This window comes from Pseudopodoces humilis, chromosome 5 (assembly GCF_049639895.1).
Source record: "Pseudopodoces humilis isolate 2021_Gansu_Grassland_sample_001 chromosome 5, ASM4963989v1, whole genome shotgun sequence".
Lineage (NCBI taxonomy): Eukaryota > Metazoa > Chordata > Aves > Passeriformes > Paridae > Pseudopodoces > Pseudopodoces humilis.
In genome coordinates, this window is record NC_142204.1 from 56,479,758 (window position 1) to 56,506,322 (window position 26,565).

The 26,565-nt window shown below is 36.4% G+C and overlaps 1 protein-coding gene across 4 annotated transcripts in view; it reads right to left on the minus strand.

The window, feature by feature from the left end:
- TAFA5 (TAFA chemokine like family member 5) overlaps positions 1-26,565 on the minus strand; it is a 450,274-nt gene that overhangs the window by 42,530 nt on the left and 381,179 nt on the right. The window contains exons 4-5 of one of the 4 annotated variants that reach the window (XR_015772528.1): positions 7,307-7,399; positions 4,980-5,985 (exon numbers count right to left, since the gene is read on the minus strand). The exons of 2 other annotated variants lie outside the window; for them this stretch is intronic. Coding sequence is in view for 1 of the 2 variants with exons in the window: in XM_014248885.2 (XP_014104360.2) it covers positions 5,977-5,985 (9 nt within the window). In the remaining variant the exon portion in view is untranslated. Of the gene's footprint in view, positions 1-4,979; positions 5,986-7,306; positions 7,400-26,565 lie in introns of those variants that run through there. One more of the 4 variants, XM_014248885.2, reaches the window with a different exon arrangement.

Here is a 26,565-nt window from a genome sequence, read left to right on the forward strand (position 1 = left end):
TCTCTTCTTGGGTATATATAAATGTACACATCAGCTTCTCCCAGTGGAGTGAAGGAAGACGCTCACAGTTGCTTTATACAATGGTTTTGAGGTAGTGCTCAAGCTCCTTAGATAATGTAAACTGCTCTCTGCACATGCTAACATTGCTCCTTCTGTTACGTCAGACCCTATACTCATAATTACCTTTTGAGTTTCTATTCCTAAACAAAGATCTTTACAGAAATTTTCTTTTTCATTCTATATTTTGGTATGGGTTTTGTTTGGTTGTTTTCTTTTTTACATTGACAGTCCTTATGTGTTTTGGGTTTTTTTTTTTACTGTAGCTGTTCTTTGCATGCTAATTATTAATACTTTTAGAAAAATTGTTTTCTGATTATTTGTTAATCAAATTTGTTCATTTGCACAGGGCTTTTTGCATCACTGCTGCACAATATTGCATTTTAGTGTCACTTTCACTAGCCTGCTACTGGCAACATCAAACCTAGAAAATTGTGGGCATGGTCTGTCCAAGCCAGGTGTGGAGGGCATCAGTGCCATGAGCACATTGAGCTTTGTAACAGATATGTACTGTAAGGCTTCTCCAATGGCTTGCTGGAGCTCTGAAAAGACATAACTAATTTAGGATTACCATATTAAACCAGTGATCTGACCTGAGCACTGTGTAGCTTGAAACCAACATTAGTATCCATTTCAAGAGCAGAAGTCCTTTTTCACATAATTCCAAAAACTGATAGAGTTGAAGCCACAGTTACTTCGATGGTGTAAGAAATGATAAATTGACATTCCCAATTTTCAGTTTTCCATTTTCTGCTAATATTTGGTGATCCATTTTGTCTCTACATTACTTCATATGCCTCCCACATCTTCACTAATCTGTGTAATTTACTGATACTAACAAACTGTGCAATCTCAGTATTCATATTTCATTCATAGTCAAAAGCAGTACAGGAACTTGTGTCAATCCTCCCACAGAATGGCTCATTATTAGTCACTATCTATTCTGGCTTATTGTCATTTCCACTTTTTAGTTTAGTTTCCATTTTTTAGTATATTTTTAATCAGTGACAGAATTACCTTTTATATATTACCCATGGGTCTCAAAGTTTAATGGGATTTATATCTCTAAAGAAGACAACCACATTATCAGTAAAATTCTCATCTCTGCAGTTAAAATAATGTTTCCTTTCTTATTTCCCTGTTTCAAATAATACTCCTTTTGACTCCCCTAGTAGGCACTGAATACTAAAAAGCACTTATTAAACACAAAATGCTTTGAAATGAAAAAATTGATTTTTCTCTGGTCTTGGTTGTTTTTTTCCTCAGTTTCTTTCTTGACCTCCTTTCTCTACTCAAGCCCCCGTCTGAAAGCAGAAGTAGAATATTGTGATTTGTGTCCATCTTTATTTGCTTAAGCCCAGTGTGAGAGATTCATTACTTCAATGTAGGATCAATTCTGTGATGTCAGAAAAAAATAGTCAAGCCATTCCTGTCTTTGTTTGTTATTCATGTATATGTGATTCTTGATATACACCGCACAAAGATGTTTAAAAGGAAATGCCTTCTTATGTATTTTTTTAAATTGGAAAATATACTACATATATATACATTATACGTAATAAAAGAGCTGGTTCTGGGTGCGGTTTTCTCCCCTGATTAAGTATAATAAACATTTCAGGTTTTGTTTGGGGTTTTTTTTGGTGTTTTTTTGGGTTTTTTTGTTTGTTTTGTGTTTTGTTTGTGGGTTTTTTTTTGGGGGGGGGAGGGTGGTTGGCTTCTTGTGCTACATCCACTGCTGCCTTGTCAATTTTTTACTTTCCACTAGCTCAGTTGCCCAGGCATTCAGTGCTATGATTTTTCCATCAACCAATCATTTACCACCTTCTAGTTCAGCTGTTCCTCACAGCTATAGAGGCTTTTCAGACATAGTGTTGAATTCTTTATTTTCTGCTGGAAACTCTAATTAGTAATCAGGACTGTGATGAGTAGGCTATATGAGATAGTAACTGCCTGGGTTAAAGACACGGGTACAATTTCAGTAAACAAGTGAATGATTGAGAATACCACATAAAACCTGAGTTGCTGCTAAGAAGAAATGAATTGGCAAAAAATAAAAAAGGCTAAAAGCATAATTATGAAATTGGTAAATGATGTGTCACATTGATTGCTATAGTGTGCTAATGTTTGCTCCATTTGATATCTGAGATATTAAAAGCTGTACTTATATGTGTCCTTTCCTGGGCTAACAGAAAGCTACATAGAAGGTTTTTTCAGAAAACTTTTAAAGGTTTACTGCATTTCTGGAGGTTGTTTTTATTAGCCTATTATGTGCTTTTATGTATTATTCTGTTCCTTTTCAAGCATGTTTTGAAAAAGTTACTTGTGTGCAAGCTGAGAAATGACGGATATTTAATAGCATTCAAATAAGACATTACCCTCTGTGTTTCAGATTCTGCTTTGGAAGCGGCACATAAAATAGTTTCAGAAACAAACAAATTTCTTTTATGTAACTTAGTTTTGTAAAATTAAAGTTCACAATATTCTGAAAACATATTGTTCCTGAGAGAGAAACATTTCACCACTGCTCTTAGAGTAGTAATTCACAGTGACAAAGGCAGCCAGTATATTTTGTTTGTTTAAAACTATACATTCTGGGGGAGGACGGAGAAGCACAAAACACATTTTAAGTGCCTTGAAGTGTCTGTTGTACACGAGAGATTCAGAAACAAGAATGCACCTCTGAAGAGTAATCAGAATATTTTTTCAATAGCTCTTATCCAGAGTAGACCTTATAACCATGTAAATCTACCCTTTTCGGAGTATTTAAAGTAATTAGAAAACGAAGACATAAGGTTGCATATTCAGAATTGATTGGACTGTATGATTTTAGATGTAAATATCTCAAAATTCCATTCTTAGATCCTCTTGTTCTTAGAGGATCCATTTTCCAGAAAATAAATGACCTTAATATGATCTGTAACTGAACACACCAAAATGAAGGTACCCAAAACATAAAAATGGAAGGGTAAAAACTTCAATACACAGTTCATGTCCTCAGTTTCCAATTCCATCTTCCTCTCTGTGGTCCCACCTTACTTATCATCTGGTGAAATTCCTTTGGTGATGTCATGCTCAGGGAACAAGTCTCACTTATAAAAGGATTTTCTTTATTTTTCATAATTTAGCTGAACCAACACAAAACTGAATACTGTAAAGCAACAAAAATGATGTAACATCTTTCATTTTTTTCAGTGTTTACTAAATAAGGCTACGAAGCTCCCTTTAAAATAAATCAAAACAGAGTTGGTAGAGTGAGGGATCTGGCTCTTGAGGTCTACATGTACAGTAAATGTATTTACCATCATTTATTGCATGACATTTTAAACCTGACATTGGTCATTTATAGTGCAGTCAGTCCATAACACTTTAGAAGTGGCTGGGCTTTAATTGCTACTTTGATACTGGTCAAAATCCTATGATTAAATAAGAATTTTGTATATATTTATTTTACTTGAAGACAAAAGGATCCATAGTTCACCTTTTCCTGCAACCACTGCATTATATAATCCTCAGTGTTTGAATAGGTTTTTAAAAAAAATCTTTAATCAACTTTTCATTTTTTTACCTTTCATCTATGGTCACTTGAATAATCTCTAAATATTTTTCTTTAGTAGAATAGAACTAGCATAACACTAAAAGTTAATTGGAGTATTAGGTAGTATACTTGAAACCATAATACATTTGCCAGGAAGAAATTAAGCTCCCTTGTTGATTGTATCTTACCAATATGTACCAAACTTATATGCCAAAAGGTACAGTAAAAGGAACAAGGTTTTGTTTGTGTTTTATCATAATTTCTCCCTTGTCTATGCTGTCTTTGCTAAATTTTCACTAACCAATAATGCTGAAAAAGTGGGCATTCTAACAATGAGGTAAAACACTGAAAAAGGGATCAAGGAACAGGCTTCAAACTGACCCTTACATAAAAGAGGGAGGGAGGGAGGAAGGGAGGGAGGGAGGCAGTGGCGGAAGGAAGTGGCGGAAGGAAGCGGCGGAAGTGGCGGAAGTGGCGGAAGTGGCGGAAGGAAGGCAGGAAGGAAGGCAGGAAGGCAGGAAGGCAGGAAGGCAGGAAGGAAGGAAGGAAGGAAGGAAGGAAGGAAGGAAGGAAGGAAGGAAGGAAGGAAGGAAGGAAGGAAGGAAGTGGTGGAAGTGGCGGAAGGAAGGAAGGAAGCAAGGAAGTGGCGGAAGGGAGTGTCGGAAGGAAGGAAGGAAGGAAGGAAGTGGCGGAAGGAAGGAAGTGGCGGAAGGAAGGAAGGAAGGAAGGAAGGAAGGAAGGAAGGAAGTGGCGGAAGGAAGTGGCGGAAGGAAGTGGCGGAAGGAAGTGGCGGAAGGAAGTGGCGGAAGGAAGTGGCGGAAGGAAGGAAGTGGCGGAAGGAAGGAAGGAAGTGGCGGAAGGAAGGAAGGAAGGAAGGAAGGAAGGAAGGAAGGAAGGAAGGAAGGAAGGAAGGAAGGAAGGAAGGAAGGAAGGAAGGAAGGAAGGAAGGAAGGAAGGAAGGAAGGAAGGAAGGAAGGAAGGAAGGAAGGAAGGAAGGAAGGAAGGAAGGAAAACCTTGCTATGAAGAGCAATGAGTAAAATATTTTACACTCTATTTTTATCAGTACATAAAGACAAAAAAATAAAAATAAAATAAAAATAAAAAATGCCTTCCAACAGTGCAATGGTTGAATGCATTTATGTAATATAAACAACATTATTCTTTGCTTTTTCTACACAGTCCTCTCTGGTCATGCTTTACATCCAGAATGTCCCAATGGAAGAAAGCAAACGACACTGGTCACTTCAGAGACAACTGAAGTAATAAAACACAACTTAACTCTGAACCACTTTTCATGACTGTCAGAGTTATCACGTTAATTGTTAAATAGGATTTTCTACAAATATACAACATATAAAAACTGTTAAATATATAACTTTAGGCTTTTCAAAATACATTTAATGATCTCTTTCAAACAAGTGTTACTTTTGTTTTCTCTTTAATTTGCTTTCTGGTGCTAAATGGTGTATCAGATGAGACATAGGCCACAGATGACCAAACATGCTCTTTGCAAATACTGTATTATCCAACTTTAACTATCAAAAATGGAACTGTAGAAGAGGCATGTTTAACTGGTTAAAACGGAAAATGATTTTAGTACGAGAAAGTCAATCTAAGTACAGAGGAATAAAGGTGCCGCGTAGACAGTTTGTGTTCTTTTTGTCCAAGTTTTTCAAACAGGTCATTTTCTCTCAGTGCTCCATTATGTTCTCTTGAACATGGCATTTCAAGAGCAGGTCTCTGAGTTAGTTTTTACTTCAGCTTTCCATAAAGACTTCTGCTGGACAACATTTCAGCTTTGTGAAAGCTGGAATCATGTCTTTGTAGAGACCTCCTTCAATTTAATGACATAACTCTCTTAAGAGTAAGATTGTGTCCACTTTAAAATAGATTTTGCTCTTTGGTCTATTGTAAATACTGAAAGTATAAGAAAATAAAAGCAATTCAGACAGTTTAGGGCACAAGAAGAGTTTCTCTTTTGCACCTCAGTGTCCTCCCATAGGCAAAACAGTCTTCTCTAAGGCTGATTGGGATGATACTCTTCATTGTAGCAGACTCTTCGGATTGAAACATGTAGGTAACAGCAAGTCCAGCAGTGGTGTATAACGCAGATGAAACGTTAACCATGAACTTTTTTGTATTGCTAATGCCCAAGCATATCTCTTTTTCTATATTCCTTAGTCCAGTGATCCTTAGAATGGTAGAACAAACTTTAGCTCATAATGCAGAGGAATTATGCTGTCATTCATGAGATACAGAGAAACAGACAGTTGAGTTGATGACATATAACAGATGATGATCAACAGCAGTGAAACTTGACTAAGTTAAGTAGCTCACAGAGAGCCTAAACCACTCCTACGAGGATTCTGTGTTGCTGCATTTGTCAGGAGACCTGTAAATCAATAAGAACAAATGAGTCAGTGTTTTAATTTACAATTCTGCTTATTCTTGATGTCCATTATCATAAAATGCACAGTATTGAGATCTTTCAAGGAGACAGTTAATGAATTAGAAGATATTTATTTTCCACAGCATTTTCCCTGAGAAAAAACATATGAAAAAGCTTATTTTTATAACAAAAATGTTACACTTTAATAATTATTTCTAATAAATGATAGCTTACAATAACTTCAATGCTATCTAATTTCTACTAAGCTTCATGCACATTCTCATAAAAATTACATAATGTTCTTTTACACACATTAAAATTACAAATAACAATGTCAAATATACATGGTGATTAAGATTACTCTTACTTTTTATGTTTAGGATGTAATGAAAAATGGACTTGAAAGCCATGACCATATATTAAAAATGCAAAGACATTTGTACTGGAGGCTTTTCTGAAGTTAAATTTCCAAAGAGCACTAGAGTGTGCCTAATTTAATCAATACTGCCCTCTAGTGATGCTATTACAAGTTCAAATTAATGTAAATAATGGCTATTAATAGTCAATTTAATCAGAAAATTGTTTTAGTTACACACCAGAAAAAAACCCAACGAAACAAAAAACAAAATAAAAAACTAAAAAAACACAAGATAGCAAAAATGGGCAAAGTACTGCCTAATGAACCTGTTGCAAAGAAAATTGAATGGAAGCAGTATTTCAAAAGAGAAGCTGAACCAAAGTTCACACTGTTAAAGAAATCAAAAGTACTGAAAGACAGCACAAACACAAATGAGAAAATAATGACTTATTTATACAACAAAGAGCCAGCTACTCATGCTCACGCAAAATATGAGTTTATAAATGGTTTAAAAATTCCACAGATTCTGTACACAACAAAATGTTGTGGGGTGTATTAAGCAAGCATGATTGTTACAAATTGCTGTTTGAATTTTCAAACACCATCTCCTGCTTTGGCATTGTTCTGTCTCCAAGTAGTCAGAACTGTTATTACTGATGGAAATACCATGCAAAACTCCATAAAATACTGAAGAGCGAATGTAAAAGGGCAAAACAAACAAGAAAATCCAATTCAATTGGTTTAAGCCATATATTAAATATTGCATTTTAACCTAATCTTCAGAGCAGTATATGAAAGAAAAATCTGCCTCCAAATCAATTTAGTGACAGCTTGAAACATATGGATCTCTATATATATGCATGTAGAAAGAAAGAAAAAGAGAGAGAGAGAGGCAGATAGACAGATGAATACTTTCCTTACAAGGCATAAAGTGTATGTCATAGATTTCTGCTTTTGTCCTCTCACCTTTTCCAGGAAAAAACACCCCAGAAATCTTGCAAACAGCCTTTCCTTTTCGGACTAGTGATCAGATCTCCAAACCACATGGCCTCAGACAGGCTGAAGGCAAAAAACCTCGTTGATTATTGTGATATATTCCCCTTCTCAAATAAACTTTCAGCAAGAGAAATAATGTTTTGCTTCTATTAATTGCCCTCTTTCCCCTTTAAACCCTTTCTTGACCTTCCTGCTCTGCCCCCTATTTTTTCTTCCCATTAGAAAAGAACACAACTTTTAAGGTAGTAATATTTTTTAGGTTGCAAGACACAAAGCAAACAATTTATGGTTTATTAGGCCTGAAGTAAACTATTATGTGTTAAGAATTAGCTTGACATAGCTCCATCTTTCCTTTATTATGCCATAATGGCCCTCAGCTAAAAGCAACAGCGTAAACTGCTGATGGACTGCATGTTCAGTGTTTTCATAGTGTACTTCTCTACCATATTGGTCCCAGGAAGAAGAGAGAATTCAGGTACAATGACATATATTCAGAGATAACCTGCTGCTTTGCCATTTTGTGGGGATAAAAGCTCCCATCCTTCCTTGCTATCCCTGTCTCCACCCTGAACACCCCTGCTGCATGAATATGGTATTAACACTTTAAAAGAAGATGAGAAGAGGGGACAAAATTATGCAGTTTAAAAATGTTGAGGAAGGGCATAGAGCAAGCTGGAAATAAAGTGATGTCAGGAAGAGAAACATATTAGAGAATGGAGGTGAATTTACAACTTTGGACAATGACAGGAGAAAATGAAATTAAATGAAAGGGGGAAAACCCCATAGGTTAGTCAGTGATGTATAAACATCTCTTATTCATGAAGTCATGAAAAAGAAGTAAGATAGGTAATAAGAATAACAGATATAAAGGAGAGAGAAAATAAGGGAGAGCACGATGAGTCCAGAGAAGAGGAAGAGAATGCACACCTACCCTCCCACCTCCTGTTTTTTCCCTTTCGTTCCTCATTACAGGTAAATTAATCACTCCCCAGAAAAAGAGATCAAATAAGAGAAAAGAGGGACTCCTAAAAAAAATAAAAAGGACTCATTTACTATTTATAGTTCAATCCATATAATAGAATCATATAATCAGTTAGGTTGAAATATACTTTTAAGACCATCAAGTCCATCCCAGCACTGTCAAGTCCACCACTGAACCATGTCCATAAGGACCACATATGTACATCTTAAATACTTCCAGGGATGGTGATTCAATCACTTTTCTGCGTAGCCTCTTCCAAGGCTTGACAACCCTTTTAGTGAAGAAATTTTGACTAATATCCAACATAGACCTCCCCTGATATAACTTGAGGGTGATATTAGTCATTCTGTCACCTGTTTCTTGGGAAAACAGACTGACCCCCTTCTGGCTACAACCTCCTCTCAGAGTGATAAGGTGATAAGGTGTCTCCTGACCCTCCTTTACTCTAGGCTAAACAACTAAGCTCCCTCAGCCACTCCTCAAAAATTTTGTGCTCCAGACCCTTTCCAACCCTGTTGCCCTTCTCTGGACACGCTCCAGTACTTCAATGTCTTTCTTGTATGTGAGAGGCCCAAAACTGAATACAAGATTTGAGGTGTGGACTCACCTGTGCTGAGTACAGGGGGAAAATCACTGAACATACTAATGTGGATACAAGTCAGGATTCCACCAGCTTTTCTGGCTGCCTGAGCACAGCTGGCTCATGTTCATCTACTGTTGACCAGCACTCTCAGGTCCTTTTCTGCTGGGTCATTTTCCATCCATTCTTCCCCAGCCCTGTAGCACTGCCTGGGGTTGTTGTGACCCAAGTGCAGGACTCACTACTACACCTTGTAGAACCTCCTATACTTGTCCTCAGCCCACCGATCCAGCCTGTCCAGAGCCCTCTGCAGAGTCATTCTACCCTCCAGCAGATAAACATTTCCATCCAACTTGGTGTCATTTATGAACTGACTGAGGGTGCACTCAATGCCCTTGTCCAGATCATGGATTAAGACATTAACCAGAACTGGCCGCAGTACTGAGCCCTGGGGACACCACTAGTGGCTGTCTGCTAGCCAGATTTAATTCTATTCTCCACCACTTTCTGGGATCGGCCATCCAGTATTTTTTTTATCCAGTGAAGGGTGCACCTATCAAAGCAGCCAGTTTTGCTGTGGAAAACAGTGTCAAAGGCTTTACTAAAGTTCAGGTAGACAACATCTGCTGCCTTTCCCTCATTTACTGAGTAGGCAGCCTTGGCATTAGACGAGGTTGGTCCAGCAGGTCAATGCCTTTCATATACCCATGCTGGCTGGGTCTGATCCCCTGTGCATGTGCCACAGGATGACACTCAAGATGATCTGCTCCATGACCTTCCCTGGCACCAAAGTCAGACTGAAAGGCCTGTAATCTACCCCATGGAAGCCCAGGGTGCCAGCTCTGCTGATCTCCCTCTTTACTTCTCTAAGAACTGAAAACATGAATTGAACCACATGACAATTACTACTTGCCTAACAGGCAAGTTTAAAGTAAAACAGTGCTCTTGATGGCTGTTTGGCAGCAATTTTTAGAATATTAATTAGCTCATCAGATTGCAGTAATAACTGTAAATTAAATAACTACTTACATAAAACTTCAAATCCTGGGAAATGTGTTTTAGCATTGTTTTGGCTCTTTTTTCCCTTCACATAGGAAATTTGTAGCAGCATAAAATTAAAGAAAGGCTGCATAACTATCACATAGAACAACATTTTTTTCTGTTCATACACAGATCTCATATAATTTCTAGGTACCCATGCACATGTGTGTTTGTCACTGACTTAAGTGAAGTCAGAATATCTTCCCAGCACTTCAGACAGCAGGTTCTGCTTCCTTTGGAAGGAGGCAAATATTTAGGCTGTAAGTTTGAGTTTCCTCAAATTTGAGGTACTGAGCAGGCATCTAGTACCTGAGATTAAAATGCTACTGTATGTTTTCTGACTGTTTATATAGTGGAAGTCCAAGCCCCTGCGTTCCACAGGAATCTGCTCAAGAGGAAAACAAATTTTCCTGCTAATAACCCAAAACATAAGAAACAATACAGTTCACATGAAAATACACATCTTACTGTTGTTCTTGGGTGGCGTCAATATGTCCTGAGAGTGTTTGGCTTATTAGAGCAATTATAACACAGTCCACTTAATTTGTCTTACTCTTCAGGGAGTAGGATAAGGGTCAGTCTAGCCCCAGCTGTGCCCTAATGGCACATAAAACATGTTATTTCTTCATTTTTATGGTCAAAACAAAGGGAAAAAAGTTATGCAAGTCACCTTGAGAATATATATGATGCTTTGCTGATTAAACACAGGCTTTACACCAAAAGAAATCTCCACAAAAACCTCTCTTTCAGTGCAGTATCTAGGATTTAACTGAGTGACAAAAACATTTGAATTTCTCATCACAATCAGAAAGATGAGACAGGCTTACTGCAAGTGGCAAATATTTTCAGTTAGGATCGAGTTTCAAGTATGTCTTGACCTTTTACTTTACATGGAATCCACATAAATACCAACAATTCCATATCAAGCCTGATAAAACTTTAGCAGTTTCATCTGTTTTTACTTAATGTTTTTAGAATAAAGAGTTCAACAAAGTTGGGTTTTTTGCTATAGTAGCCAAGTGCTCTTACACGACTACCTATTGCAGCCACATTGGCACTCTGATGACAATTCTACCTATCATGTTTCCAGAACTGATTTCTGGAAATTTTCCGGACACCTACAAAGTAATTGGTCATTTTAAAGATGTTTCAGTGTTGCTTAAAAGCTGCACTACTTGTTTAAATTGTCTCTTTTACACTTCCAACTACAGTCTTATGCCTCTGTGAGTCTTTGGATTCTGTACAGCATCCATCAGTGCAAATAGTTTTCTTTCTATTTGGGTTCTTTTTACACCAAGAAAATTCACAGAGATGGATGCAGGTTGAACCAGTCTCTGACTCACAAATCTATTCCTAATAGAAACAGTTCCAAACCTTTTACCAACTGACTGCAAGTCAGATAAACAGCATGTCTTTTCCCTCTGCTTCTGTGGCTCTCAGTTCTAGGTCCCTAAACAACTAAGCACATATGATGCAGAAAGAAAGATGTAAAAGCATTAAAATGCCCTAGGAAAACCTTACACTGCCTTGCAAGATACCTCCTGCTTTATGGGAATAAAAATGTAAATTCCTGGTGATGATCCAAGGAGTAGCAATGACCTGTTTCATTCATGAGAACTCCCATAGTCCCTCCTGAAAATTAATTTTGTTTCCCTTCCTTCCTCCCCTTTTCTCCATGCTGTTCATATATGCAAACTGAATTGCTTAGTCTTCAGAAAAAAAAGGACAAGTTAATCTAACTCTAAAGTATCTGCAGCTATTAGGAATAAGAAAACGAGCACGAAAGCTACCCTACTTAATGCTGTATTCTGTCTCACTGACACAGCCACCGGAAGAACAATTCCAGAGTTCAAACCACAGTACCTGCAGAACTAGAAGTTATAAGACTGAACAAATTTAGTGTCTGTGATTCTGGGTGAATATTTATTGAAAAAGAAATCTAATGTATTAGGTAGTGTATATGTTGGTGTATTTTCCTGCACTGCACTTCAACGAAGTAGCGTTCCTGATTTACAGATAGCAGAATCCCATTATCAGCCACCTCAAAAAGAACATGCTTTTTCTTTTAACACCCATTTTTTGTTTCTTTTCTCTTACACTATTCAAATCTGACACAGAAAGAAGTGTTTATTCCAAATCTGAGACTCTTTGTAAAAGACTTTTTCTTTCCCAATAACTATTTTAATATCAGTCTGTCTGAAAAAAAACCCCAAAAAGTCTCATTTCCCCTTAAATAACACTTCTAGCCCTATCTTCTCAACTTCCCCTGACCATCTGTCAGGACTATCATCATGATCATTAATTTCCTCTTCTATTAAAACCCTTTTTGTCTCATATTACCTTTTTTTAACTTACAAGATTTTGGAATACTCTGGGTCAGATGATACACTCTTCTTCTGAATTGCCTCATAAGCCAGAAGTGCCTCATAAGAAATAACAGTGAAGGAAGTGGGGCTGTTGTTACAATTAGATAATCCTTACAATGATTGAAAATGCTAGAACCATATATTGTAACCCAACTGAAGTACATTTGAACCTGTGTCACGTAGGTAACCCTTGTTTAAGAGCTCGGCCTTAAGCATGTGTAATAACTCAAGCTTGCCTTGGGGTATCTGAGCATATGCTAAGGAAAAGCAATGGAGGTGGCAGAATCGTAGACTCATTTAGGTTGGAAAAGGCCTCTAAGGTAATTGGCTCCAATATTTGAGCATCACCTTATCAACTAGACTATGACACTAAGTACCACATGCAAGTTTTTTGCGAACACCTCCAGGAATGGTGACTACACGACCTCCCCGCTCAAGCTGTTCTAGTGCTTGACAACTCTTCTGTGAAAAATTCCTCCTGACCCCAACCTGAGCCTCACCTGGTGCAGCTTGATGGTGTGCCCTCTCCTGTCACTAGTTGGTTGAGAGGGTGATCCCCACCTTTCTACAGCCTCCTTTCAGGTACTTGTAGAGAGCAATAAGGTCACCCGTGAGCCTCCTTTTCTCAAGGCCAAACATCTGCCTCAGCTGCTCCTTACAAGGAGCTCCTTGTGCTCCAGACCCTTCACCAGCTCCGTGCCTTTCTCTGGACACACTCCAGCACATCATTTTCTTTCTTGCAGTGAAGGGCCCAGAACTGAACACAGGATTCAAGGTATGGCTTCACCAGTGCCAAGTACAGGAGCCAATCACTGCCCTGGTGCTGCTGATTATATTGATCCAGACCAGGATGATATTGGCCTTCTTGGCCACCTGGGCTCACTGCTGGCTCATGTTCAGCCAGCTGTGGACTCACACCCCAGGTCAACATTGGTCCAGAAGAGAAAGACAGCAGCAAGAATATCTGTCCTCAGTACATTCAAAGCCCTTGGATACAAAGGTGATCAAGGGGTATTTTTTTCTCAAAGTAGCACTTAAAACTGTTGTGGATAACAAAAGAGCAAATCAGGTCTCATTTTGCCCCCTGTGAAATACAAAATCAGCTCCTTCAAGCGACATGGGTTGAAAGAGGGAAGGATGAAGAGAATCACACATCTTATGAGGCACAACAATGCAAAGCAATGTGTTTTCATCTCTCACATGCTGGCTAAATTACTAAAAACCTTTAAAATAACTCCAGCTAAAGACCTTGAGTAAGTAACTTGATTTTATCTGATTTCTCTCTGCTGTTTTATATTGGTTAGAAGTGTGCACATATATGAAAGTTAAGAGCAGGTAAAACTAAGGAAGATTTGTAACTGGTGTGGAATTTTAAACCTGAAAAATTACTATTTCTCTGTCACCCTTTTACTCTTCAAATAAAAAGCAACTGCAATATTAGCAGATTGAAAGTGTCTCAGAATAGCCATGGGCTTTCCTCACGATACTGAAAAAATAACCTGAGTTATTTTATATTTATATGTATATTTATAACCATTTCTGACACTTTTCTCTAAGGTAGGAGACAGATTCAGATTAAATCACGAATGTATGTATGAATTTATTTTTTGTTTATATGCAATAACTTAATCTTTTACTGAATTCTGAATGTTCATGCCTATATACCTACATTCAAAGCATACTCTTTACAGACTAACAAATCTTAACAAAGTTACAAGCTTAATTACATTAAATCTTCTTGTGAAAAAAAAGTGACTTAAGTATTTCTGTGTGCTAAAAAAGCTAATAAATACAATTATCTTCTATAAAAAATGCTTTTATTCAAACAATAGAAAAGCATTTTTTTATGAGAATGATGTGACTTTTAATTACAAAGTTCAAAAAATAATCTTGTCAATACAGTCTACATTGTGAAAAAAAAGGAAAAAAATCCAAAAAATGGTATCAGTGGGCACTGAAGTCCACGCACAAATATAAGAATTAATTTTTCTTTTCTAATTAAAAGGAGAAGATTGTTCAAGGACATCTGGGGTTACTTTCTGATTGACAGGTGGTTGGGCTGAAGCAAGGTTAGTCTCATACTCAGTAAAAACTGAACTGGTTTACTAAGACTGATTGTGAAAATAGTTGAATAATGCATCAAAAATACAACATGCTTTTAGAGGGAATATTTAGGATATTTCACCCATTAAAAGAGCTAATTCTAACTTTAAAAGCATGAGCTTTAAAGTGGAACTTGAACTGCTAGTGAAAGAACTGCATAGTCAATGTTCACCAGTGAGATACTTTGTCTGCTTTATGTACTCCATTTGACAAATTACTGTTTAAGAAAGCAGTCATGTTTCACATCATTCTAGAAAGCAATGTAGCACTGTAAATGACTTCTGACAAGCAATCTTTATAAATACTTTGTGTATGGGAAATAAATTTTTGTCTTTGGAACTACTCTGCTTAGCCTTTGACTAGGACTTGAGGAGAAAGTAGTAAGTGGACAACTTTGGGGAATCAGAGTAGAGGAGGAATATATATATTTGTCAGGTAAGAAGAATGCAGGAGAGTTTTTATTCTCTCAGAGACATGCTTCAAAACAAAAGAAAGAACATAGACAACATTTTTCTATAGAAATAACACACAGACATCTACTGAAAGCAGAAAAGCAAGTGTGGTCTTCAACACAGCTCACATGTAGGTAGATATGTAAACAGAAGAAAGTCTATTACTGCTTTTAGTCCTTACATCCTCTGCAAAGGGAAAATCCCCTGAAGGTAAAATTTTCTAAAACAGAATTGTTATACAGTTCTCTATTATGCACATGGAAAATAAAATAAGCATATAATAGCATAAATAATTCAGTTTTTTAAACCTCGATCCTATTCACTTACAGTGCAAACCCAAAAAATCCCAGACTAACAGATTGTTACATCCTTGTTAACAGGTTTATAAGATTTAGTTCCTGGCCCTAAAGACAATTTCCAAAATAAGAAAAATCTTTCCCTAAAACACCTCACCACAGAAAGAGTGAGGTTCTTCAGAAAAATGAAATGGATGTTCTTAAAAAAGTCAACTATCATTTTGTATCAAATTAAAGCCAAGGTTTTCTAGAGATTCTTCAATCCATCATTCAACCATAGACATTCTGAAAGGACAGTGGGAAATGTAGTGATTTAACACAGTTTTTCCTAAAAATTTGAGGAGGAAGAGAATATCTCTGGACAGCATAAGGGGAAAATTTACAGATATAAGGGATTGTGCATACAGCAGCACATGTTGATTTTCTGTTTAACGGCAATATATCCACAGACCTCACAAATATTCAAATCTTAGTGTTCTTCACTTCAGGAAATATCTATGTTTGTTTTGTGATATATTCTTATAATCCCTGGTAAAATATCCTTTTGCACACCTATGCTCATCCTCCAGTTTAAAATTGTGTATGACTATGGCAAAGAAGTGGGAAGAAGGATGAGACAGGGAATTTAAGGACCATTATCCCAAACTAGCCAATTAAAACAAATTGAATCCCCTAGAATAACGCATTTAGACATAGCAGACACCTAAATGCATTATAATGTGCAGCATTCTGATTAACAGTACAAATATATTTCAACTTAACACTAGTTATGGATGAAGTGTCACAGAAACAACCAGTGTTTCAATGACTACTGAGGCAGAGCGCTGTGTGCACTGTGCAGCATATTGGATCGAAATTCTTTGGCAAGATCACCATTACTCTCTCTACCCTGTTTCTGTGCTGTTTTGGCAAGTGGTTCTGTGGTGATCAGATTTCTGCAGTAGTCTGAAAACAAACAACAAAAGAGGGAAAATAAACTGTGGCAAACTTCAAGGAATTTTCTGTAATTTGCAATAAATTTATACAGACAAAAGACAAAACTATAAATGTTCTGTCTAAAGACAAAATTATGTAACTTTTGGGGAGCAGGAGAGGAAATAAATCTTCTCTTCTTTCAAAGATATCAGTCCCATGTGTCTCTCCTAGAAGTGGGATGAATCCCCTACCTTGTAAAGATTTTCCCAACCAGATTTTAGAGATGCCTAATGCAGTGTCTCTTCCATGACAGGCCTTAACACCCTGTTATTACAGTCTCTTTGGGTCAAATTCAGAGGTCAAGAACCTAAATGTAGGTATTATATGTGATGATTGTGATCTCAGTCAGGATCAACAAAATCTAGAGCTATTATGCAATTCTACACAAGGATAGATGCTTAATGTCTGTTGGACGTGCTTGGGTATCTCTCCTTATCTATAGATGCTACTTAAAAAGCCCTTTTACTCTTGAATATATCTTAGACTCCTGGAACATATAGGCTGCCCTGGACATTTGAGCAAAGGGAACTGAATTCTGCCTTCACTCTCTTTACTCAAGCTGGAAAGATCTAAGCAGCTCCTGCTTGTGGCTCAATGGGCCTCCTTTAATCATGAGTGACCCACTGCACCTGCACCAGTGCCCAAACCATGTCCTTGTGACTGAGCATTTCATCTGGGTCGAATGATGCAGATGACAGGGAAGAAGAATAAGATAACAATCATGATTAGTCGCTGTGCTTAAGAAAAGTGATCATGGTTCAGTTAGTCAACATCATGAGACAGATCATGAAGCATTTCTGTGGGTCCATCCTTGAGAAAGAAATGTCATTACAGTGATCCCACAGGATCAAGAGGATGGAATTACACAGATAAGTGTCTTATTATACTAAGCACAAGCATTATGAGAGCTGTCAGTTTCTTTCTTAAAAACATTTATCTGACCTTTTTATCTTCCAGGCTTGTTTTCACTTTATAAGAATGACAAATTGTAACATCAGACCCTAAGACTATTTTGAAAGTGACTGAGCTGTTTGAGAGATACTTCTGGATTAAATCAGAGTAAAATGCTTGTTCCAATCATAGGTGTGGAACGGAACTTGTTGGTTCACAAAACAGTTACTCAGATGAAATGCAATGAACCTGAGAGGGAAATAAGGTTCAGGAGAAGACAGGATCAAGCTATAGTATTGACAGTGTCATTAGTGAATCCATTTTAGTGGGTCCTGTGCTGGTCATCACAGCACCATTTTGGTGTTCATAATCTAATGCAACAAACCAACTTCAGGAAACACTGACATGAAACTTATTTTTTATATAATATTTTATGCTTTAGGATGTTAGGCCTTTCATTTTGGTAAGATTCTTGCTGCTGAGACTTCACAGATTTCTTTTTCTCATCATAGATTTTCTCAGATTTCAAAAAAATATAGAAGAGATCTGAAAGAGTTCAGCTGCTGGCAGTATCAAGCCCTTGGTTCCTCTGGTATGTCTGGGTTTGTGAGGAGGAGGTTCTCAAGACAGAAGGAAGAGATATCACCATGTTTTAGCAGTTACAAGAAAGTACATCAAAGTTAAGGGGATAGGTCCTAAAATATTAACTATAGTCCAGATGGCCCGTGTGGGTGAAACTTGAGAATGTTTAATGAGAAATCACACAAAACTCAGATGCTATAGAAACAAGAGACAAAACAGAAAAAGAGGAAAATGTATTACTGACTCTGCCAGACATGCTAGGCAACATTTCATAAATATCAGATGGAAGAAGTCATGATCAATCTTTCCATTGAGGTCAGGAATTACATGCCATATAGAACAGGACTGGTGCACAAATGATACTGTATGTTTTGAGTTTCTGCTGTCAGAAAGATACTTGTATATTCTCCTCATAATAGGTATTGGCTTGGGCTAAGAGTTTCTTGGATGTTAGTGTATCAGGGTTAATCAGGAAGGAATAGTTTGTGTTTCTCTAACACTGGCCATTTTTCACTAATTAATCAGAAATGGGGGGGTGGGAGGGGGGGAAGGAACTTTTTTTTCCCAAGTAGGAGCAGAAATCTGGTCTGTGTAGGAGACAATGTGGGTGTGTTCTACAGATTCTGCAAGATTCACAGGGACCACTGTGGAATGACAATATAGGCAGGAAAGTACTATTGAAAGACAACCTTGCAAGGTAAAAGTACAAAGTTTGTCCCAGAAGTCACATCTGTTTGGAAAGCTTAGCTGAAATTATTTTCTATATACAATTAACTCTGATCACAAAATCTTTTATCACTCCTAGACTCAATAGGCACAAAAACAGTTAAAAATTATTTTGAATAATTTTTCTTAAGAGAAAAAAGGTATTTCAAAAAGTTGAACTTCCATTTGAAAGTTAAATAATTCATTTTTCATTCCAGAAGTAGTAAAATGCAATAAGATATGCTATTATGACCACGTGACTATATAATATTAATTTTATTACTTAAATAATTAGCATCATTAGTTAGAAAGAATTAACTGGGACGTCTGACTTTGAGTGTTACAGTGTTACTAACCTGTGCTGAAAAGTAGACAAAACTTCAAATAGAAAGATGACAACTTAGGTTGCAAATATTATCTTATTGACCTTTGGACATTTAAAAGCCTAACTTACAATTTTGTTGGTCAACAAGACTTCCTAGAAAACATGTTTTGAGATGGCAGTACAGTTTTTTCATACATACTGCAACTAGCTTTCTTAGGTGCCTTCATGTCAAATCCTCTAAAAATGTATAACCTGATAGTATTTGAGGAAAAGATACAATTGTCTTAATCATGTAAATGAAATTAAACCTCTTCTTTGGAAGGACCTATGTCTTTCTACTGATGATGAGGAAGGCTAACAGCAACCCTTTTCTGAAGTCATGTAGCTGGTAAATGCCTCATAAAGAAAAATGAATCTGGATGTCACAAATTATTTCTTTGATATTTTAAAAATCATGTTCCTTGGTTTTATTATATTTTTGTTGGTTTATTTAAAAAAAACAAAACAAAAAACCAACTGCATGCTATGTAACTTCTAAAGATAAGATGACATTTTCATCTTCCCAGTAAAAATTATTTCAAGCTAAGATATTAACAAGAAAACAGGTGCCTTTCTAATTAGTACATTTGATGCTTAGCTTCTTTTCATTACAGCACAGACAGGGAACACTTTGATCTAAATGTTTTAATCAGTTTTAAGTAGCATCAGGCCCCAATAATTTAAAAATTATAATATATATACATATATATGTATATATATAAATGGATATATATGCACACATATATACATATATATATACATTCATACATATATACATGTATATGTAAATGTATTTTTAATGTACACCTAAAAGTTGAACAGATCAATACATTCTCTTACATCAGTAGGAACTGAGCATGTAATTGCTATGGATATGCCATAAACCAGTGCCACAAGTATAATGCAAATGAGAAACACTGTGATAAAACTGAAGTTTCTTTTCAGTTTTGAAAGAAAAAATATTAAAAAATATAAAGAAATAAATTTAAAAATCAAAAAATAAATAATAATTCTAAGTTTTAACAAATATGATTAGTTGTTCATCTGGCTGTTTGTTGATTTAACATTTGGGACAGAAAAATTTGAAATTATTCCTGAATCTCCTCCCTTTCCTTTTTAAAACTCCGTACAAGCACTCCATCTGATTAAAAGGTAGGGATCAGAAGGGTTTTCTTTTTTACAATATATGCACTACCAAGTCTTTAAACTTACTCAGATAAAGTATGCTTAATTAACCAATGGTACTTCTTCTTCATACAGACTTCCAAATTGCAGAACAGCTGTATCAATGTGTAATAGAAGACATTTTCACCATGATTTTCTATTTAAAGGTGCACTTGTGTTGATATTTGATTACACTAGTGTTCTTCTATAAATAGCAGAGTATAAATCTGCATATTCCCCCAGTAAGCTCTGCTCATGGGAATTTTTGTTCAAAATCTGGCATGAGTGTAAGTCAGAGCTTTGACATCTGGAACACTTTGGGCTATCTCCAAATGGAAAAAAAAACCCAACAAACCAATTTGCCAGAGGCCATCTTTCTCAAAGATGGGCCAACCAACCTTGGCCAAAAACATACAATGTTTTGATGGCATCTTGCCATCAAAATTAATAGAGTGACTTGAAAATGGCGCTATCACTCCAAGCAATGACACTGCTTTGCTCACTTTTGAGATATACAGTCACCTGAGAGGTGACTGTACAGTACACAGTATATAAAAGTATTTGGATTAAATTTATATGAATTATAACTAGACATGATTCAGAAGCTACAGATTCAGACCTTCATTAATGTCAATGAAGAGAGAAATACATTTTAATTTAAAATATCATACATTGTTTGATCAGAAAGTAGCGTCAAGATTCATCAAAAGCTGTCAATTGCCATTTGCTGTACTAATTTGAGATATTCATGTACTTAAATATAAGTATACTTCTTTGTTTTTCAGCAATCCTGCTAGTTCTCCTGAGACCATTATAACTGGCTTATTTCCCAGACATCTCTGTAAAGGATATTTGGCTCATAGAAAATATAACATATAGCGTCCTAAAGTGAAAAGTGTGGCAGAACACTTCTGTCTGTCAAGTTTGTGAGTTAAGGGAAAGAAGGATTCCAATTTCAAGATACGAAAGGTAAAATGAACTCTTGGCTAAGTCCTTATAGCTTTAAAAAAGACAAGTAAAAGCAAAGCTCTTTTGTCCTTTTGCCAAATTAATATAATTATTTATTTTTGATTAAATCCCTGCTTTTTATTTTCTAAAACATAATTTATGACTGGTCAACTGTAAAAACAAAGACCACAGTTTTCACAATTCATTTCCTACTGCAAATAAGGCACAGAGTCTGATGTAATATCTTAAGCACTGGCTAATGGCCACACTTTATCTTAAACAGTGCTCACAACTACCACCCAGAAACTAAGAAAGTTATTCCCTGAGATGCTGAAGGCAGGATAAGGTGTACATATCTGTAACACTTTCTGTCACAGAGAGAGATAAGGGGACTAAGGATATAATTTGTATATCAGTATCTGAAAGCAGTATGGCTGTTAGCACACCAGAGTTATTAAATTTTATAACATCAGAGAAGCACTTAGCTGAATTGTATGAATCTGCAGGTTCTGGTTATTGTCTCAAAGCACAATGTCAACCTGCTTACAGATTCAAGTCTATTTTTAATCAGATGTTGAGTAAAGAACTACTCAAGTAGTTACTTTAGTTTTTTTCTTTCTACTTTTTTTTTTTCCCCCCCTTAGGAACTATTCAAAAGCCTGTCTTCTTTGCTAGGTTGCAGTTCCAAATTCTCCCCTGCTCCTTCCAATGTTCCTGGCTGTGGTTTGGTACATCTACACAAAAAAGATTCAGTGTTCATTTTCTCCATTACCCTATCTCTAGACTAGAGACAAAGTAGATTTCAATTCCTATACTGAAAAGAGAACAGAACACGAGTTTCTTGCCTCATCAGTAATTACTTTCCATTAGGTCTAACCACTAAGTCTATGGGTCAATTCATTAACCCCAGAATGACATGTTTAGATGTCTCAGTGTATTGAGTGCTGATGGACCTGGTCAGACTCCAGTGATCATGGATACCTGCCTAAATTTCATCACCAAGTACTGTATCTCCTAGTAGGGAAGCAGGTTGGCAGCTGTGGGAACTACCTCACATAGGAATAAATTGCAGCAGATGAGTCATTTCCTTGAAAAAAAAATCAATTTTCTACAATCTTCTGCCTTACAGGTATTATGTGACAAAAGTCTGCACAGGGAGAAGTAGAGCAGAATACCTGACTTCTAATAAATTGACTCAGCAGAAGTTTGGACAGCCCCAAAACTCAGAGGTTTCTAGAAATATTAGTCCCCAGGCAGCTAATTTGCAAAACAACGCTCAAACTCCATGAAACCTCCAACAGATTGGGTCCTGGTTTTCACTTTGAGTCCTCTGTGGTATTGTTACAAAAACATGGCTGGTGAATTCTTCTCTTCTAGTTTTTGAGAGAAAGACTTTTGGATCCAGTGCATTGTGCAGAAGCCCAGAGTACCAATATGCCCAGAATCAGTTCAGAATTGAGGGAACTTGCACTTTAGTGGATATTGAACACGCTTAACCTCTAAGCAGTACTAAATTTCTCCATTTTGCCACAGTAGCCAGACCTTGGGGTGCATGCAGAAGTGAAATTATATGCCTCTGAGCAACTTTCCTGGGAGAAAAATATGTTGTTTATAAAATTACAAGGACAAAGATACTAGACAGACCGTCTTGGATTTAAGGCTCATCAATAAAACAGGAACAGCATAAACACAAATATATTGCACTAGAGTATTCAAGTAGAACATAGTTCCACTCTAGAAAGCCTATTTCCCTGTATGCTGTCTCTGGTAATCTGTTACAGTTTACATTTGTGCCTTAATCACCACACCAAATGTATTGACAACCATTTTTGAGCTCACCTTTTGACCTCACTGTTAGAAAACATTCACCTCAGTTCCAGCCATGGCCAATATTTCCTAGGAATTATCAAAAAGAAGTCAGAGTGGATAAAGATGAATGGGTTCTAGCCCCTATGGGCGTTAAATTGCTTTTGAAAATGAGCCTGGACATTTTGAATGCTTTGGCACAACAGAACATTTATTCAGTAAAAATCACTCAGTTGCCTTCCAGTGGAAATATGATAAATACAGTATCACAAGATTCAAGATGAATGAATGTCTACTCCAGGGACAAAGAACGCTGACAGGCTTTTCACATGAGGGAGCAGACATCCTACTGCAGATGTCTTCATTCTCACCATTCACCAGTCTCACTCTCCATGTTGTGTTTGAAGGACATCTCCACCAAAGATGTTTCTCACAAAGAATTTATTCTGAAGGAGACCTAGTTTTCTTTTCTTAACAAAGGTATGTTGCTTTGGAATTGCTGCAGAACACAGAGCAGAAATCAGTAAATCCACATTGCAAATGTTTTTTGTGACAAAGTCGCACTGTAGGCATGCTGGAATAACTGGAATGCCTAAGGTCAGACCTTTCCTTAGAGCTCAGACAGATGCATCTCAACATCTATAAGATGTTCTGGAAACACTGAGATGTGACAACAGAAACAATAGAAATTTTCATAAATGTATCAAACTGTCTGAGCACTGCACTAATGCATACTCTGTAATATTGCTAGTACAAACCTGATATTTTTTAGATCTAATCTAAAAAAAATATATATTTGTAGTACTTTTTGTGTATTACCTGTACTCATGAAAAATGAGTACTTGACAATACAAAGGAAAGGGACAATAAAAAGAAGTGCTGGCACTTTCTTGTTCTGTCCTTTCAAACAAATATATTTTGAAATTCCCTAACATCCACTCCTTTCCACTGGACCGGGTGCAGCATCTAAAACCTTATTTTGCAATGTAACATCAACCAACAGTGGGTGATACTGCAGAAAAGGAGGTGAGTATTGTTCTGTCTCATACAGCTGCCTGAAGTAAAGTACTGTCCGTGGTCCACCCCAGGGACACAAGCAGGGGTTCATGTGTGGCACAGCTCTTCTTACAGCACCTTCCAGCTTCACACAGCTTTCCTTCTCACTGAGGCCTATCTCGTGTTATGATACAGTCAATTCCCAATTTACTTCTAAAGCTAATTTGAGCCCAGTACTGCCCAGTTTAATGCCCATGAAGTGTATCAAATATCCCCACTCAACAGGACAGATAGGAAATGACTGAGAAGCAGCCCATGACCCTGAAAAATACCTTTACTCCAGCCACTGCATCAGCCCATAGCTGGTTGCAGGAAAGCAAATGAAAATCATATAACTCCTTCTGAAAAATTAAAGTCATAAAAGGTGCATGACTGACTGACCAGTAAGACAAGCTTCAAAAATCTTAAAAAGGAAAGAAAGCCCAAATTTAAAACCTTCTCTTATGCTTTAAAAACCTATCATCTTAGTTTCAGAGGCACACTTATCCATTTATTTTCCTCTTGGAAAGAAGAAAGGCAAAATTTAAGGCTTTTTTTTTGTGGGTGAATAGCTACCAAGGGCAGCAGATGCACCAAAAACTTCTTAGTGGTTTTGAATTTGGTGGGGTGGTCAGTCTCTTCTCCCAAATAACAACTGACAGGATGAGAGGAAATGGCTTTAAGTTGCATCGGGGGAAGTTTATATTGGAATTTGGGACAAATTTCTTCACCAGATGGGTTTTCAGGCATTGGAAGAGGCTGGCCAGGAAAACTGTTCAGTCACCAGTCCTGAAGGCATTTAAACAATGTGTAGATGTAGCACTTAAATACATGGTTTAGTGGTGGACTTGGCTGTCCTGGCTTACAGTTGGACCCGAAGATCTTTTTCAGCTTAAATGATTCTATGTTTCTGTGACCCCTGATGATCAAGAGAATAACTTGGGCCAAACTTCCTTAACTCCTAATAAAAAATCAGCAACCTTCAGTTGCAGGTGAAAGTAAATGAGATGCCAAGAAGGCATCAAGAGAAGATGTGGCTGTCCATTGATATTGTACCGGTGGGAAGCTGTGTGTTGAGCTTTCTAATCATGTCTGAAGTTTTGTTGATCCTGACTTTGGCTGTAAATGGGGAAAGGTTCTCTACAAACATGTTGATGTGTGCTATACACTGTAGGATCCAGATATACAAAACCTTCTACTGACAAAATATATCCAATTTTGACATCAGTAAAATTCATGACTGTTACCTAAGCATACATCTATATTAAGTTTTTTTAGTATCCACAGTGACTACAGTGCCTATTACCACTAGCGTTGATTGAAAATTCAGGGAAAATCTATTACAAACATTCCTTTTTAAAATAAATTTATTTGTAAAAATGCATTCATTCTATAAAATAAGCTTTCCAAATGTTCTTCTTATATAGTATCTTTCCAAGACTTTCATGTTATCTGGATTTCATTTTGGTTTCTATCTCAGACAAAGATCATGCCCCTTCATTCTTGGGTACTTTTTCTGACAGAATTAAAAAACCTTTTCTGAATTATATTTCTGGACAAAGTAGATAACTCTGACATTCTTAGTGATGGTATTAACATGACATTTTCAGGCACTTTGGGCAACATTTGTGAAGATTATAATGTATTTCCATTCCACTATGTACTCATGGCCTAAAAAGAAAACTTCCATTTCCATTCAAAAGGCAGAATTTTTGAACTTTCTAAAGCATTGGAACTATATGCTTACATCATCAAATTTGAATGCAAAAATAATTATTTTATTTGATAATGTTTTTGGTGTTCCTGATATGGTAATAAAAAACTAAAAAAAAAACCTAAACTATCTTCACAAATCTAAACAACATTAGCATATAACAAATTCTTTTCTGTACATCAGTTGATTTCATCTCTCTTCATTGCATCTCTCATGCTTTGTCACACAAGTGGAACACTGAAATAAATCAACCATTTATTTGCTTTATTGCATAAATCTCAGAGCAGTAAAATAGAATTGATCACACAAAGAAGATTAAGATGGGTTTCAGTGAATCCTTGAAACACTTTAAATTAATCATGCAAGCTGATATTATATTTCCTAAGGGAAATATATTTTAATAGATATTTTCCAAACATTTTCCTCCTTTAATATATTTATAAATATTGTTACTACTCTTGCATTTTTCTAAGATGATTAAACCATTATTTTTCCCTAGCCTTGTGTGTGGAAAAACAAGTCAAGAAAATTTCTTTATTACTTATAAAAATATGCAACAAAATAACTGGGAAATTTAAAATGAAGCTATGTGCGTATCTTCAGCAAAAATATGTATTCCCAACCTTTGTTTAGACCAAAATTGATTACATTGCAAGAGGATCCACAAAAATGGAAAGCCACCCTATATATAGCATAAAATGCTACCCTGAGACAAGTTTCAAAGAAATGAAAGAAAATTGAACTTGTCATTTCATCCTTTGCATTACTTGATACTGTCCATAATATAGTATTTTAAATAATTAAAAATTTGCTTTATTAATTTCAAAGCTGCTTGATTTATAATACTAAAAAATACAGTTTAAATTCTCATTTGGAAAGTATGGATTTAATGATTTTATGTTCAAAAATGTAATATAAAACAGGACTGCTACTAGCTCACAAATAGCTCCTGTGTGAATGTTGTCATCTTCATTGCTGTCTCCCTTTTTTAGGGACCTGAACTGTGAAAGTGCAGTCTCTGCTTGCTCTTGAGATCCTATACTAAATCTTTCCAATGTGTACAGATTTGTGTAAATCATAATAATCTTGTTCTAAGATAGTTCTAACCATTCTGAGAAGACTGAAACAAAACATGAGCATTTCTATACTTGTCCTCACAATTGAAATTGACATCAACAAAAGGAGGGAACTGGGTTAAACTATGACTGGAAATGAAAGCACTTTC